Source organism: Protobothrops mucrosquamatus, unplaced genomic scaffold (genome assembly GCF_001527695.2).
Source record: "Protobothrops mucrosquamatus isolate PMUCROS unplaced genomic scaffold, P.Mucros_1.0 scaffold394, whole genome shotgun sequence".
Lineage (NCBI taxonomy): Eukaryota > Metazoa > Chordata > Lepidosauria > Squamata > Viperidae > Protobothrops > Protobothrops mucrosquamatus.
Window position 1 is genome coordinate 271,480 of NW_015386725.1, and position 15,623 is coordinate 287,102.

The 15,623-nt window shown below is 36.7% G+C and overlaps 1 protein-coding gene across 1 annotated transcript in view; it reads right to left on the minus strand.

Annotated features, from left to right (window-relative positions):
• The window catches only part of SHANK2 (SH3 and multiple ankyrin repeat domains 2), a 141,007-nt gene extending 125,739 nt beyond the window's left edge, over positions 1–15,268 (minus strand). The window contains exons 1-2 of the mRNA XM_015816010.1: positions 15,097–15,268; positions 13,416–13,540 (exon numbers count right to left, since the gene is read on the minus strand). Of these exons, the coding sequence (XP_015671496.1) occupies positions 13,416–13,540; positions 15,097–15,268 (297 nt within the window). The remainder of the gene's footprint in view (positions 1–13,415; positions 13,541–15,096) is intronic.
• Positions 15,269–15,623: the final 355 nt, after the last annotated feature.

Genomic DNA, 15,623 nt, shown 5'->3' on the forward strand with positions numbered 1-15,623 from the left:
TAAGTACATTGATTTAAGTAGAGAAGCAGATGTTTTCTAAAACCTAATTTTTTTTAAAGAAAATCTAGAGTAGACTTTTTGCTTCTATCTAGCATACTAGAACAGTATTTTCAGTGATTTCTACAGAATCCATTTTACGAGGTAATAGAAGCAGGTGCTATACACAATAGCAATAGCCATTTTATTAACTTTTCCTCCAGAAACTATTGTTTTAATTAATTAATTAATTAATTAATTAATTGTTACACTAAGTATAAAAAAATCATAAGACAAACAAACAAATCAGAAAATGTTTTAGCACATTTTTAAAAGAATCAAACTTCCTGCATCATCAATTCAGGGGAAAAATACAGCAGCAACACTAGCTATCATGAGTTTTTCTTTCAAGTGCTCTGGGATGCATGGTGGTTCATGTACAGCATCTCTTTAAGGCAGCTGCAACTTGTTCAGGTTTCTGCATGAAACTAAGCATGGAACATTCAAAGTGCTTAAACTGATGATCAATAAAATTCATACCAAAACAAAACCTTGGAAAAGTCAAGGAAGTATGCCACAAAAATAACTGCATATTGTTAATTGGGTGATAATATACTGACAGTGTAGCTAAGTGAATATTAAGTGATGGGGCAGATATGCTGCTGTGTTCAAGTGTAACGGATAAATAAATGTATCCTTAATTAGAGTATCGAAGGAAGTAATCTGGTGTGACTTGATTAAAAACAAGAAAGTATTGTCTTGTGTTGCCTTTCAAGCATTAAAGAAGAGGCTTTTCTCATAGGTGTTAACATGAGTCATTCTAAATGTGTCAGTCAGTTTACATATAGAACCAACTTTAATAATTTAAATTTTTAGTTAAGTTAGGATAGTGATGAACAGTAGAATGAAATTTTATGATAGAGATTGGCTTTGTTCACACAGTATGTTAATGGTTTTTTAATTAGAGTTCTAACTATGGTTGATTTAATTATAATTTATTGAAGAAAACTTAACAACAATGTTCCAAATTCTGCTAAACCATAACCTATAGAGACCACAAGATCTGGGATTGTGTATTATTCAGAAACAAAAACAAATAATTGCATGTAAGAGCAGTCTCCAAGTGCTGCCCATGGGACATATATGACTAGGGATTTAATCCAGTCTATAGTTTCCTTATCTTACTAAAAATATTAAAAACTTGAAAGCTTTAATTGATGAAACCCGTTAGGGGTGGTGGAGATGAATTTCTATAGGGCCACTTTGTGTTAACCATAACAAATGGAAAATTATTACTTGGAATGTAAGAGAGCAATAGGTAAAGTGTATAAAGTAATGAGGAAAATGAAAGAAATTTCTTTGTGAAATTAAGAGGAGGCAAAAGGATATAATGGATTCAGTTGAAAGTAGTTTGATCCTCTGGAGCAGAGAATGTAGAAAAGTGAAGACATAAATTTAATTATGAATGCAAAAACTAAAATGAATGTCAGAATCTGTCATAATAATTGTTTTCAGTGCATATCAAACTAAAAGCCCATAGGTTGATGATAGTTGGCTGTTCAATGAATAGAGATAAGGTAAATAGAATGAGAATAAATAAGCAGTGCCAGTGCTGCCAGCCTCTTCTGTAACCAGGTTGGTGGAGACAGCAATGTTGTAAGTTGCCCTTTCAGGGAACTTTCATTGATTAAATAATCAATTGAGAGTCAAAAACTACATAAAAAAGAAAAAATGAAATACGGTACATATTTGTGAGACTAATAAATAAGATTAAAAGAAGGAATAAATATAGTAAAATTACAGGCAAAACATGTTAAAATAAAGTAAGACATATTTTTTTAAAAAATATGACGACAATCAGAAGACAGTAAATAGCACTGGATAGCCATCTTCATGGTCTCACAAACAACCAGGAACTCTACGCTTAAATGAGTTGAAACCCATGGCTTCTAATACCAGTTGCAACACAGACAAATTTATTGTCTTAGACTCAGCCCATATGTCCAGCAAGAAGAGAATAACTCATCAACAAGCATATATAAAAACATTGTATCTTTATAAAGGCAGTTTTCTGTTCAATGACTATACAACTCTACCATTGTGAAAGAAATATGTGGACATATGCATGCAACAAAGACTGCACAGCAGATATGGAAGAAACTAGGAAATAAAACTTTTTCTCAACAGATTCAAAGTATTATGATGAAACTAAGCAGTAAGTTAGAAAAAGCCATTTACAATAAAATGAAATTAACAAGATTTCAAATCCCTAAGAAATGCCCTAAATGCAATGATGTAACTCTTCTTCATTAACCTTTTCATCCTTGAAAGGAAGTTTGTTGCTTTCATCAAAGTTGTTTGCAAGTTTTGGATCTAATTTCAAAAGAATTTAGTCATCAATACTTTTCTTCAAGGCAAAAATTAAATTAGCTTTAGACACAAAGGAGGGTCTAATACGGGGGTCTCCAACCTTTCTGGGTTGGTGGCCAGGGGCAGGGGGGAGGGTGAAGGTGCCTTTATGCATGCGAGCATGCGCATGCATGAATGGGGCTGCACGCATGAGTGGGGCCGTGATTGCACATGCAACACAAACGGGCCACGAGAGCCCATGCAACGCAAACAGGCTCACAAGTGTCCGTGTGATGCTCGGGCGACCCTAGTGCCCGTGCAATGTTGCAATGCTAGTGTGAGTGGGGATGTTGCGCTTGCAGCGACAATACCACCAGCATAACACCGCGACACTAGCACAAGCGGGGGGTGGACTCATGGTAATGCTAGCGCCCGACCGACGCTCACAGCATTGCTAGTGCCCGCGTGACACTGCGACACTAGCGCGAGTGGGGGGCTGAGAGCATGCATATGCATGTGCACTGGCCAGCCACTCACGCAGCCCAATGGCCAACAGCCCATGGCCTGGTAGTGGGCTGTAGACCACAAGTTGGTGATTCCTGGTCTAATATATTAGGTTAAAATTTAATGACACCTAAGTGGATTTCAGCATACCTTCCATCAGTGGAAGAGAATCCCTGGATTCCATCCCTAGACCATTTCTAGCTTTCCTCTTTCTGAAGCTTTTTGGTTTCAAAATGAAAACAAAGGAGAGCATGATAATTTGTGATCACCAAGACTTGTGTACAACTTTTTTTGCAATTCTTCAGCATTCACAGAGAATTGACACCAAAACAACAGACAGAGATGAGTCAACCAATCTAAGCTAATTTGCTAGCTAGCAAGGATCATTTATATTGACTTCTTGCACTCAAAACAAAAGCTTTTTCTGTTCTGAGAAATATGTCTGTATGTTTGTATACAAAAAGTATTTTTCAAAGTGGCAACTGCTGAGCTAGCTATCTACCCTGTATTTGTAATCTTTAAGATGGTGGTAACATCTAATTATAATAGCTAGATACTGGGCACTGGGAGGTAGACTAAACTAGAAGCTCCCCATGACTGTGTTCCCAGAGCATGACAAAAGTATTGAGTGCTTCATTTCCTTGAGATTCACTTTCTGTAAATAGGGATTCCCATTCTACCAAGCCATACAACTACAATAAAAGGAGGCCAGGATCTCACACAATGGAAAATTCAAAGGAACAGAATTGTTTGATCACCAAAAGGCAACTCAAGATGTGATCAAATCTGTACTTCTGTCTAAAAGTCCCTCTAGTCTGCACAATCAGTTATATTTATATTAGAAACTGTATACAGTGGATTTACACTGCATCTATTATTTCAGTCCAACTACAGTTCTTAATCAACAGATTTTTAAATGCAGTAAGCTTCACATTTTGTTTCATTTATGATCAAAATCATGGTTATTCAATAGATATAAAGTCAATACATTTTTATTGATACATATTTGATTATATTTGCTATTTTTATGTGAAATTAGAAAATTAAGCTGGGGACAGGAATGAGACCAGGAGAGAAAGTGACCAGGAGAGAAATTTGCAGTATCTTTAGAAAAACAGCAAAGATTCAGGCAGGGGAAAAAAATCAGTAATATGTGTTATTAATAATTCTTAATATTTTTCTTAGGAACTACTCTCTCCAGATGGTGGTTGATTTGGTTTCTGCCTAAGGTTATAGAACAAGAGGCATAAAAATGCATGTAAGCATATAAATATGAAAAGATTATCAAGACAACAAAAAGGAACTAGGATGTTTATCTGCTCAATAAAAAAAAACTTCTACATTGCCTTCACTTGGTGTTTAGTAAGGAGCTTAATAGTGTTCATTCGTTCCCACAGGCAGCTTCCTTGTTTCCAAGTTCAATTCAATTCAATCTAATGTCAAGATATAAAGATGAGAGAAAAAGTATCTGAGTACACATTCATTCTATAATCAGCAGACAGGCCCCCATCCTGAGTATCATGAGTACTTAATATTCATGATCAAATTGGATGTAGGATTAAATGTGTCTTCGCTTTTCATGTGCATTTTTTTTAAAAAAAAGAAATAGCTGCTGGAGAGGGAAGGCTTATAATTATCAGCATTTCAAGAGAAAGAAGGACACTGAGAGGGATTTCAAGAGCACTTTCTTCCCCTGCTGTAGTCCTAAGAAAAATTGTTCCTCAGAAACCTGCAATTTGCAGCAGGATGAAATTCCTACCTCCAACAAATTCCAAGCAGTTGATTGCTTGAATGTTTCCAACTACTATATATCTGCATCTATACAGGTAGTCTTTGGCTTACAACAATTCATTTAGTGACTGTTCAAAATTACAATGGCACTGAAAAAAGTGACTTAAGATTGTTTTTCAAACTTACTGTTTGCTGCAGTAAGTTTGAAAAACTGTGGCTGCATCCCTGAGGTCACATGATCCAAATTCAGATGCTAGGCAACTGACTCATATTTATGACGGTTGCAGTGTCCCAGGGTCATGTGATTACTGTTTGTGACCTTCTGACAAACAAAGTCAATGGGGAAGTCAGATTCACAACAACCGTGTTACTAACTTAACAACTGCAGTGATTCACTTAACAACTGCAGCAACAAAGGTCATAAAATGGGGCAAAGTTCACTTAACAAATGTCTCACTTAGCAACAAAAATTTTGAGCTCAGTTGTGGTCGTAAGTTGAGGACTACCTGTACTGTAAATGCATCTTATATATACAGATACAAATAGTAATATGGCAGCTGCAAACCTTAAAATATGCTTCAAAGCAATCCCTTTAAAAAGTGACTTCTGGAATTAGTTTTGGTGAGCTACAAGGCATGCTATCTGAAAATACAAAAGCAAACTCTGTGTTGCCAGCTTCTTTTATAAATTACAAGAGTTTCCTTCATAAAATGGGGGCAGCAAGTTGGCAGAGGCAGTCATTTTTAAAGGACTTCAAGTTTGGAATTTTTATTGATGTATAAATGTACTGTATTAAAAGGAAAAAAGAAAATACATATTTGTACAGCTAATAAGTAGAATAAAACAAAAGAACAAATGAGATAAAGTGACGGTAAACTATGTTAAAATCGAATAAGGTAGAGGGTCTTTATAATTTGATAATTATAATGATATATTTTGGGGGGGCACAATGGCTCAGTGGTTAAAGACACTGAGCTTCTCAGCTGGAAAGCTGACAGCCAGGGTTCAAGACTCAAGCGCCCACACGATGGGGTGAGCTCCCGTCCTTGCTCCAGCTCCTGCCCACCTAGCAATTCAAAAGCATACTTATGGTACCACTTTGATGGGAAGGCAACAACGTTCTGTGTGCTGGCCAAAAGACTACAGATGTGTCTATGGACAACGTTGGTTCCCTCACCTAAGAAATGGAGATGAGCACCCCTCCCTAGAGTCAGACATGACTGGATAGGGCAGTGGTTCTCAACCTTTTTAATGCCGCAACCCCCAACTGGTCGTAAGTCAAAGACTAAACCGGTCGTAAGTCGAGGACTAAACTGGTTGTAAGTCGAGGACTACCCAACCGGTCATAAGTCGAGGACTTTCCCTGCCCGGGAGCGCCACGCATGCGTGGTTCCGCCCCCTGCGCCGGCTGAGGCATAGCTGGCAAGCGGCAGAGACGGAGCAGGCCGACCACCAGCTGGCCCAGCTCAAGGGAGGTAAGGCACCCGCCGGAAAAGGGGAAAAAAATGGCGGACAGCCTTGCTTGGCGACCCCCGTGAAATGGTCAATCGACCCCAAATGGGGTCGCGACCCTTAGGTTGAGAATCACTGGGATAGGGGAAACCTTTAATAACATAATTACAGGCAGTAAATAGCACTATTCCCCCAAACAGAATCTCATGGGTTAAACACACTGAAATCCCTTGGCTTCTGATACCAATCTCAGCACTGCAAAATTTACCAACATTTTAGAAACTTCAGTGGAGATATTTGCTCATAAAAAGTGTATCTTGGACTCAGACCATATCCCAACAAGAAGATGATACATCAGAACTGACAAATATAAATAAATTATATATTTATTAGAGCAGAGCTGCTCACCATAGAAATCAAGTGGGATTATATTAACTTGAGGTAGGTGGGTGGTTATGCCTTTCAGTCAATTGTGACTCCTGACATTTTCCTGCACAAAGTTTCTTGGTAAAACTTTCAGAAGTGGTTTGCCATTCCCTTCTTCCTAGAGATGATAGTGTTCGTCCCAAAGTCATTCAGCCAACTTTGAACTTAAGATAGGACTAGAACAGTTTCCCAGATCTCTAGCCTGGTACCTTAATGACTAGCAAAACTAGATTTCATATGTAATTTAAGAAACATAGGTATATTTAACTTGTATATTTCCAGATAAATAATAGTTTAAATGGGATTTGCATGAAGACCCAACTGCATCTCATGTAATGTAATACTCATTTCTGCTTGTACACAATTCCACAATCAATCTTAAATCAGGTGGTGCTAAAATCAAATAAATAAATTATTTACAGTATGACTTGGATGTTAAACAATGAATGCAAAAAAATCCTAGTTTTGTATTTTCTTTGATTTTAGGAAGTTGTTACAGCTTGTAGCGTAAGTGTAGCAATTGGTCTAGCACATGCACAGCAGAGAATAATTTATTGCTGCAAATTCATCATATTTATATCCAAAAATAATAAAACTATAGGTAATTAATGGACCACAGCTATAATTTTCTCCTAATTTTTACTATATTTAGCAAATTTCTTCCCCTTTTAATGGTCTAGCTTTCCTGAGAAGCTAAGGGCAAAAAAGGAGAAAAGTTCATCCAAATGAAGTCAATTTTCTATCACTAGAGATATTTCTGCTCTTACTGTTTCAGCCATCATAGTGGTTTTTCCATTCAATTGGCAGCAAGCAGATAGAGTTGAGTCAAAGCTGGTTCCTCCCCATCCAAACCCTTACAGCCTTTAGACACATGACCAACACTCCCACAACATCGCCTGTCTGTCTGACTAGGGATGGAGATATATAATTGGGTATCTTCAGTCCGCTGGTGATACTGTACTTATACCAACAGATGACTCACCCTGCAGTTTGATGTGGATGTTCAAAAGGAGAGGTGAAAAGCTTGAGCCCTGAGGTAATCCACATTTCAGAAGCTTAGGACTCAACCTCTTCTCTGCTATCAACACTGACTGCAACCAGCCACAGAGGAAGTAGAACCACTTTAATACAGTGACTACCACTACCAACTCTTGAGTGGATCCAGAAGAATATCATGCTCCATAGTATCAAGAACTGCTGAGAGGTCTAGGAGGACTAAAATGCAGTTTCACTGCTGTGTCATAGCCTGAAAAGGGTCTAGATAACCTGCTTTATCCAGGGCTCTTTGTAGCTGTGTGCCAAGCACCCTCGCGACAACCTTCCCTAAAAAAGTAAGATTGGAGAATGGACAAAAGTTGTCTAATACCATGGGGTTCAAGCAGTGATTAATATGGGAAGAGGTGGTACTCCTTACCCAGAAGGAATCTTGTTATCCAAAACAGGGAAACTGGTGTCCTACTTGCAGATGCAATGAGATCAGAGAAGTAATTATGCTTCACCGCCCTTATCACCAGAAGGTTAAGTCTTAGTATAGGTTCTTACCTATGCTCAGTCACCCTCGCTTTTTGTCTTTCTCCAATGACAGTCTTATGTCACTCCATCTCTCTAAGCCACTTAATAAAGCTTAGTGAAGCTCTATGAGATCCATGCACAAAGAGTCCACAAGATTTGATATGGTCCATGGTACCCATCATCTGCACATTCCAAGTTGTAACAAGAGCTTCTGCAAAGCTATGTAGTAGAGTTTCAGGGGAAAAAACCTCAAGCTGCCTTCGAAACCACACTGGGTTCATCAGGTACATGGGATGGGCTGATCAAATAAGGTCCACCTTCCTGCAGTGGTGGGAGAACTCTAGGGCCAAGAAAGCATGGTCACAGAATTCAAGACTGTATATGTCCCATTCAGTGTATTTTATTTTACCCAGTAAGCACAGGTGGAAGAAGATATTTACTGCTTGTTAGGTAATTTCTCTTTATTACTCTTCATCTTTATTGTTTATTACTTTTCATTCTTCATTTCTGTGTAGTGCAATGAGAAGTGAGGGAACAAAGTGACATTTTAATTGCTTTTTTCTTTTTTTTTCAAAGCCAAATATTTCTACACAAAAGATAAATGAACAAAATTTCTCATACCTAAAAAAATTAAAAACAAATCTAGATATGGTAAGAATAATCTTTAAGGTTTTTTTTTTTAAACTATATACTGTAGAGCAGTTTGGCTCTCTGCACTAAATAGGCTCGTGTTGCCAGTAAGCTTTTTTTTGGGGGGGGGGGAAGCACACAATTCAAATTTCAGAAAAATCTCAAAATCAAAATACTGTCACGCATCTAAAATAGCAGAATTGATACCTGAGAAGAAATAAACATGCTGAACATACTCTAACAAATCATTTGTATATACTTGGAAGCTTTAACTGGCTGATCCTGCAAAAATGGTCTATTAAAGAACAATACTTATAATTAATGATACACATTCACTATACATATGTAGTCAGACATAATTGCCACATTAAGCATGAAACAACCTCAGGAACCAACTAGTAAAATTGTCAGAAAGAAGCCATTTTGCTCTGCTGGTCAAAAAGACACGGTCAGGCTTCTTGTGTGCACAAATAAATGATATGGTAAGTAGAAAAGGAAGCTTTTTTAATAGAAGTGGTTCTATTAAAGGAGCTGTGGTGGCACAATGATTAGAATGCAGTATTGCAGGCAAACTCTGCCTACAGCCAGTAGTTCGATCCTGACCATCTGAAGGTTGACTCAGCCTTCCATCCTTCTGAGGTTGGTAAAATGAGGACCCAGATAATTGGGGGCAATATGCTAACTCTGTAAACCGCTTAGAGAAAGGACTGCAAAGCACTGTGAAGCGGTATAAAAGTCTAAGTGCTACTGCTATTGCTACAAGTGCCAGATATGTGAAACATCCTCCAGAGAGAAGTTTAACTGTAAACTTTGTAAACTTGTAAACTTTGCAGTATCAGCTGAACACTCTCTTATTAAAGGTTCACAGGCTGTTGAAGTTTTCATTATGTTTTTGGTTCTGTTCTAATTTAATGGTTGAACACCAACGACTATGATTTATTTTTATACCTCATGCTTCTAACTTCATTTCTGAATCAGCAAATAAACTTTTGGAAGAATACTTTGAAATAAACATTTATAGTGCATTTATAAAATCATAACTGGAAATTATTCTGTTTCTGTTTAAAATGTATTTTCAAAGACCCAGGACAAGCATTTAATAACCTGTATGAAATAACACAGTAACACCTTATTAAAAAGTTTACTTTTCCTTTACAATAATAGCACTCCAGCTATAAGCTTAGGTTGGGGGAAAGCATATAATATTATAAATATCTGACTCACTGAGGATTTTCTATCACTTGGCAACAAGCATTAAGGCCAGTCACTGCCAACATTATCATAATCCAATTTCACAGCAGTGAAAAGAACATGTGAACCTTCCTTAGTGTTCTTACTGGAATTAATTGTTCTTCAGATGAAATATGTATGCAATTCAAAAAAAAATCCAAGCAACTTCCTTAAATACATACTAACAGAAAAACTGTGGATTCAGAGAACTATTCCTCATTAACAAATGTATTTAAAATATAATGTTCATGATTCCTATGTTATAATTTAGAATTAATATTGTGTAACATTAATATGGTAATTAAAAGTGCAGGCAATTGATCCATCATCATGGTAAGCATTATGTGGGACAGGCTTTGCTTACGAAATAGAGTGCCAGTTGTTGTTGTTGTTGTTGTTTTCCACTGCCAAAGACAGACTGACTCAGCCAATTTTTTTTGTATATTCTTATTTAAAAAATGGCTGAAGTGGCTAATATTTGCAGAGTTCTCTTTTCAGTACAGTGAAAAATTGTAATATAGGGGCTTATTTTAAAATTTGATTATGTTAGCAATCTTTAAAAATAACGGGGCTTAATAGAAAAACTGAATTGTATACTAGACAAAAGATTTAATATCTTGGGCTGCATCCAAAAGTAACCAGCTGGTGAAAGCTATATTTCTATCATACTTTGGAACAGATTCTCTTTTTCTCCAGAGATTTGCTGTAATAAAAGATTAGAGGGTCATCCAGAGCTGATAGGATACAATGCAGTGGCGATTTGGGGGTGGAGAGGAAGAGAACGGAAATAAGAGGTCTTATTACATAAATAGAAATATACCTTCACCATGACCCTTAAAGATGATGTCTAAAATAAAATCTGACAAAACATTAATAGCATTTTTAAAGGAAAAAAAGGATTTATTTGATAAAATGTTACAAAATTATGTAATATAGTATTCTGTATTTGAGATCTAGGAACTTGTACTGTAAATCTTCACAGACAATAATATCTGAGAGATACTCCCTGATCATGCCTATGCTCAATCACAGTGCTCACCTGGGACAGTTTTCATTTCTTTTTCTTCTTTCTTCTTTGTTTTTTATCCCGCCTTTATTATTTTTAAAAACAACATACCTAGTACTCCTCCTCCTCCTCCCTACAACAACCCTCAACTTTATTGTTTCCAGTTACTTGAACTGCTAAGGGTGTTGTTCAGTTCCCAAATTATAATAATTTATTACTCTGCCAACCATAAAATGTAGACATTCCATTAAGTATTCAGAAATCTCTGAAACAAATTTTCAGGGAATTCAGAGATTTCTGAATACTTAACAATTCTATTCAATTTTTTTTAGATATCATTGTTTTTAATAAGTTTTACTTCCAAAGAACATGCAAGCATTGCAACCTTGTGCTCCCAGCACGTTTTACTTGTTTACTTGCTACATGTGTACAAACTAAAGTGAAAAATTTTATATACAGTACTGTATCTCAAGACGACTGCTGAAAGAAAAAAGCCATTCCCCCAAAAGATCTAATATACAGCTGAAAAGACATATGGATCTGCATGACCAAAAGTTTGAAATAAGTTTCTAGAGAATCTCTTATACTACGCAAAGCCCAATAAGCTTGCCTAAACCTTTTAAATTCTTGAGTTTATCATTCTACAGTTTAATGAACACTAACCCTAGATAATTGTTCCTCTTTATCTTTTAGCAACACAAGAGAGGTATCACTGCATTGTTGGCATACTCTTACAGTTTGTGGCATTGGCCAGCATTCAAAACCACATTTAACAACTTTTACAGTAGAAAGAAGTTTGGGGCCTGTGTTTCTTAAGCAGCAATCTACACATTCTTCATGGTAAACTTATTCTGAAACCCCAGGACACCCAAAAATACTTTAAATATTTGCTCTTCACAGAACAAAGTCTCAAAATCTTACAGTCCATGTTCTTGTTCTTGTCTTTAAATTATGATCACCATAGGTGAATCCTTTGCAGTATATTCTGTCATACACATGTGGTTAGTTACTGCATTATGAACAATGACTAAACATTAAAATGCCCTTGAAGCTGAAGTTTAAACTTTAATATCCATGCAATAATCTCCCAAATAAACTCTCTAAATAGCAAATTGACAATAGTATGACAATCAACCTGCAAATCAATACTACACAAAATGTCTAAAGGCAAATATTCAGAGATTATACAAACAGAAAGACCAAACTTCCAATGCATTTTATTCCAATATATACTGCTAAAATCAATATAACGAAGAACACAAATAAGCTAAATGCATATATAAATGCCCAAAACTAATGTTAAGAAATCAGAAAGATATCAGTTTCTATTTTTGAAGTCTGGTGTACCACTGAGAGTATAGGCTAAAATGTACAGGTATCTTAATCCAGCTGCCACATGCACAAACTTAAGAAAAACCAAGTACCTTAAGTCTGGAAATTATATTTGAAAATAAACATTTGAAATCAGATATCTGACAGAATTCTGCTCCCTTTTTATGAAACATGTTTATACATTTACTGCCTGATATCTAATAATTTGATTCAGGTGATTAAAAACCAATCAAACTGCAGGATATCTGTCATTAAAATGAATATACAAAGTTTTCCAGTGATGGCAGGGGGGGAATTTTTGGAGTCTGCTGTCATAAAGATGGAATTACCATCTTTACACCAAAATGGCTCTTACTTGCTGCTATGTATGTAAACTATAAATCTAATAACTAGAACTCATTTTTAGACACAGTATTATATACAATGCATCATTTCTTCTTTAAATCAAATTTACCCAAAGTAAAGAAAGAAGTAATCTAATAGACACTCTCCTGGAGGCTTCTCACCTTAACACAATGTAGTGTCTAGAACAAGGGTGTCCAACCTTGGTGACTTTAAGACTTGTGGACTTCAACTCTCAGAATTCCTCAGCCAGCCAGAGGTCTTAAAGTTGTCAGGTTGCCAAGGTTGGACACATCAAGGTCTAGAATTTCACATATCCATAATGATATAACTTGTGTTACTATTTTAAACAACAGGATTAAAAATAAGACATTTAAGAAAAATATGCAAAAAGTAATGGCATCAAACTGGTAATTGCACGATAGTCCTCAATTTACGACCCCAATGGAGATCAGAATTTCTGTTGTTAAAGCAAGGCAATTGATAAATGAGTTGTGGCCAGGTTTATGACCTTTTTTGCCACAGTTGTTAAGCGAATCACTGCAGTTGTTAAGTTTATCATGTGGTCATTAAGTAAATCCAGCTTCTCCCCCCCCCCCCGACTTGGCTTGCCAGAAGCCGGCTGGGAAAGTTGCAAATGGTGATCCCAAGAGCCCAGGACCATGCAACAGTTATAAATACATGCTGGTTGCCAAGCACCCAAATCTTGATCACGTGACCACAGGAATGCTGTGTCAGTTGTAAGGGTGAGGATTGGTCATAAGTCACATTTTTCAGTGCACTTTAACTCTGAACAGTCACTAAACGAATGGTTGTAAATTGAGGACTACTTGTAGGCCTTGCTGCCAAAAGACAGAAGGTCAGTTTCTCTAAACTGGGGTAGCATTTTCCATCCCCACCAGAATAATTAACCATATTTTCCTACCTCTATCAAAAAGTCTCCTGTTCTCAAGCCAGCTTGCCATGCTACCCCTCCTTCATCAACTGATTCCAGGTACTGCAAAGCAGGGAAGGCTGGCGTTGGAGTGAATTCTTCAATTGGTGTATCAGCTTTGGGAATAATAAATGACATATTTGAATAAACTTTTAAAACATGAAATGTTATTTCATAAAACATTGCCTGTTACAAGGCCAGAAAGCTTTTAAGTGCTCCACTGCTCTATCTATCTATCTATCTATCTATCTATCTATCTATCTATCTATCTATCTATCTATCTATCTATCTATCTATCTATCTATCTATCTATCTATCTATCTATCCATCTTCCTATTTTCTTGCATATTAATAAACTCTTGGGTTTAATCAGCAAATGAATAAAGCTCTGAATTTAATTGCTAATACACAGGAAGCCATGAATTTGATAACGTAGAGATTATATCTGAAAATAGTGTTTTAAACCCTCATACAAGTGCATCAAGAATTTCAAGTATTCAAAAGCAGGTAATTACATAGTTAGCACTTAGTATGATGGAAAGCCATTAAATCCAACAGGATGATCCTATAATTGTGCATCAGACACATATTCTGCTTTATGTTTGCCATATACAGTTTAGATAAAAGTAAAGCACTTTTGGGGGAAAATAGTACAGTTTAAAGTAAATGTTTTCAATGGGTATTTGAATATGTAACCTGAACTCATTCCATGTGAAATTAAGATGTATAGTGAGGAAGCTCTGTTTGCTGCATAGATAGCTCAGCGCCAGCTGATCGACACAGTGATGAAGTCACTGGGTTTCCAGACGACCCCACCAAAACGTATGTTTAGCCAGGGGAGTTAATCTATTACATAGCTAGGGGAACCCAATAGGTGTTTGCTACACTCTAGTGAGGAAAGTGGTATTCCTAGATAAGGGTGTGGAGATTCCTCCATAAAGTAGATATGGTATAGCCTTTCCTTGAAGACAGCAATCTAAGGAACAGCCCATTTATTAACTGGGAGGGGGAGGTTAATAGCAGATACTGGAATATACCACCACTTATATATTTTGCCTAAAGAATAAAACAGATCACCGATCATTATATTTACTGTATAAATCTATGGAAACAGATTTTGTATAAGAAAGAAATGGCACATTTAGACACAAGCAGTTTTTAAACAATATACATACTAAAAGGCCATCTGACATGCCTGCAGCTTATGAAAATACAAAAAATGACCTGATTTTCTGCAGTAGTTTTTTACTTTGAATAAGCTGCAAAACCATTTCAAGGAAAAAAAGTCAACATGCCCCTTCAACTAGCACATTATTTTAGTGGAATAACACTTCACATGAAGCAATTTGATTATTTTTCCCCAGCAAGGATGGTTTCAGGCATGCAAAATATTTAGGCAACTTCTCCTCTGAATTATTCCACAAATCAATTATTTCTTTCACACACACAGACACAATGTGAACACACACATACACAGACAGACACACATTCTCTCAAAACTGCTTGATCAGAAACCAGTAAATCCATATCAGTACTCTACTGCACAGAGAGAGAACACTGTTGTCTAGCAACCAAAGGCATAAGGAATAATGCCTGTTTATTTTCAGAAATGCTTGCCATTTTTCACACAAGCACTCCCCCAATCACACAGATATAAAAAAAATTCACATACCTTTGGCCCCTCTGAGCACAAACCCAAATCCTTCATTGTCCTTTTTCTGCAGGACCACTGCCTTTTCTTCTATAATGCAGTCACTGTAGAGAGAATTCCGAGGATAGCGACCGTTATTATATCCCTTCATCACCACCGTAGTAGCTGCTCCTCCAGTGTGCAGGTTCATCATCCTCACAGCCCGTTAATCAAATAATAGTGCAGTAACCAAACATGGGGAAAATGTCATAGCAAACAACAGAAGAAGAAAAGAGACAGAAACAAGGCTTAATAGCAAAGGAGAACATGACAGTGCAACTTAACAGAGGGAACAATGCAGGGAAGGCTGAGGAAGAAACCATGCATGGTGGTGGCTGAACAAATGTGCGATCATGTCACTTGTGTGCTAGCTAGGAGCCTAACAAAAAAGAAAGTGAACTGAACAACAGTAGCATTAATAAACTCCTCAATCGTAGATGTACCAGATGCATCTTCTAGTGAAGCCAAAATGAAACCAACCAGAAGAAAAATGAGGCAGCATTTTAAAA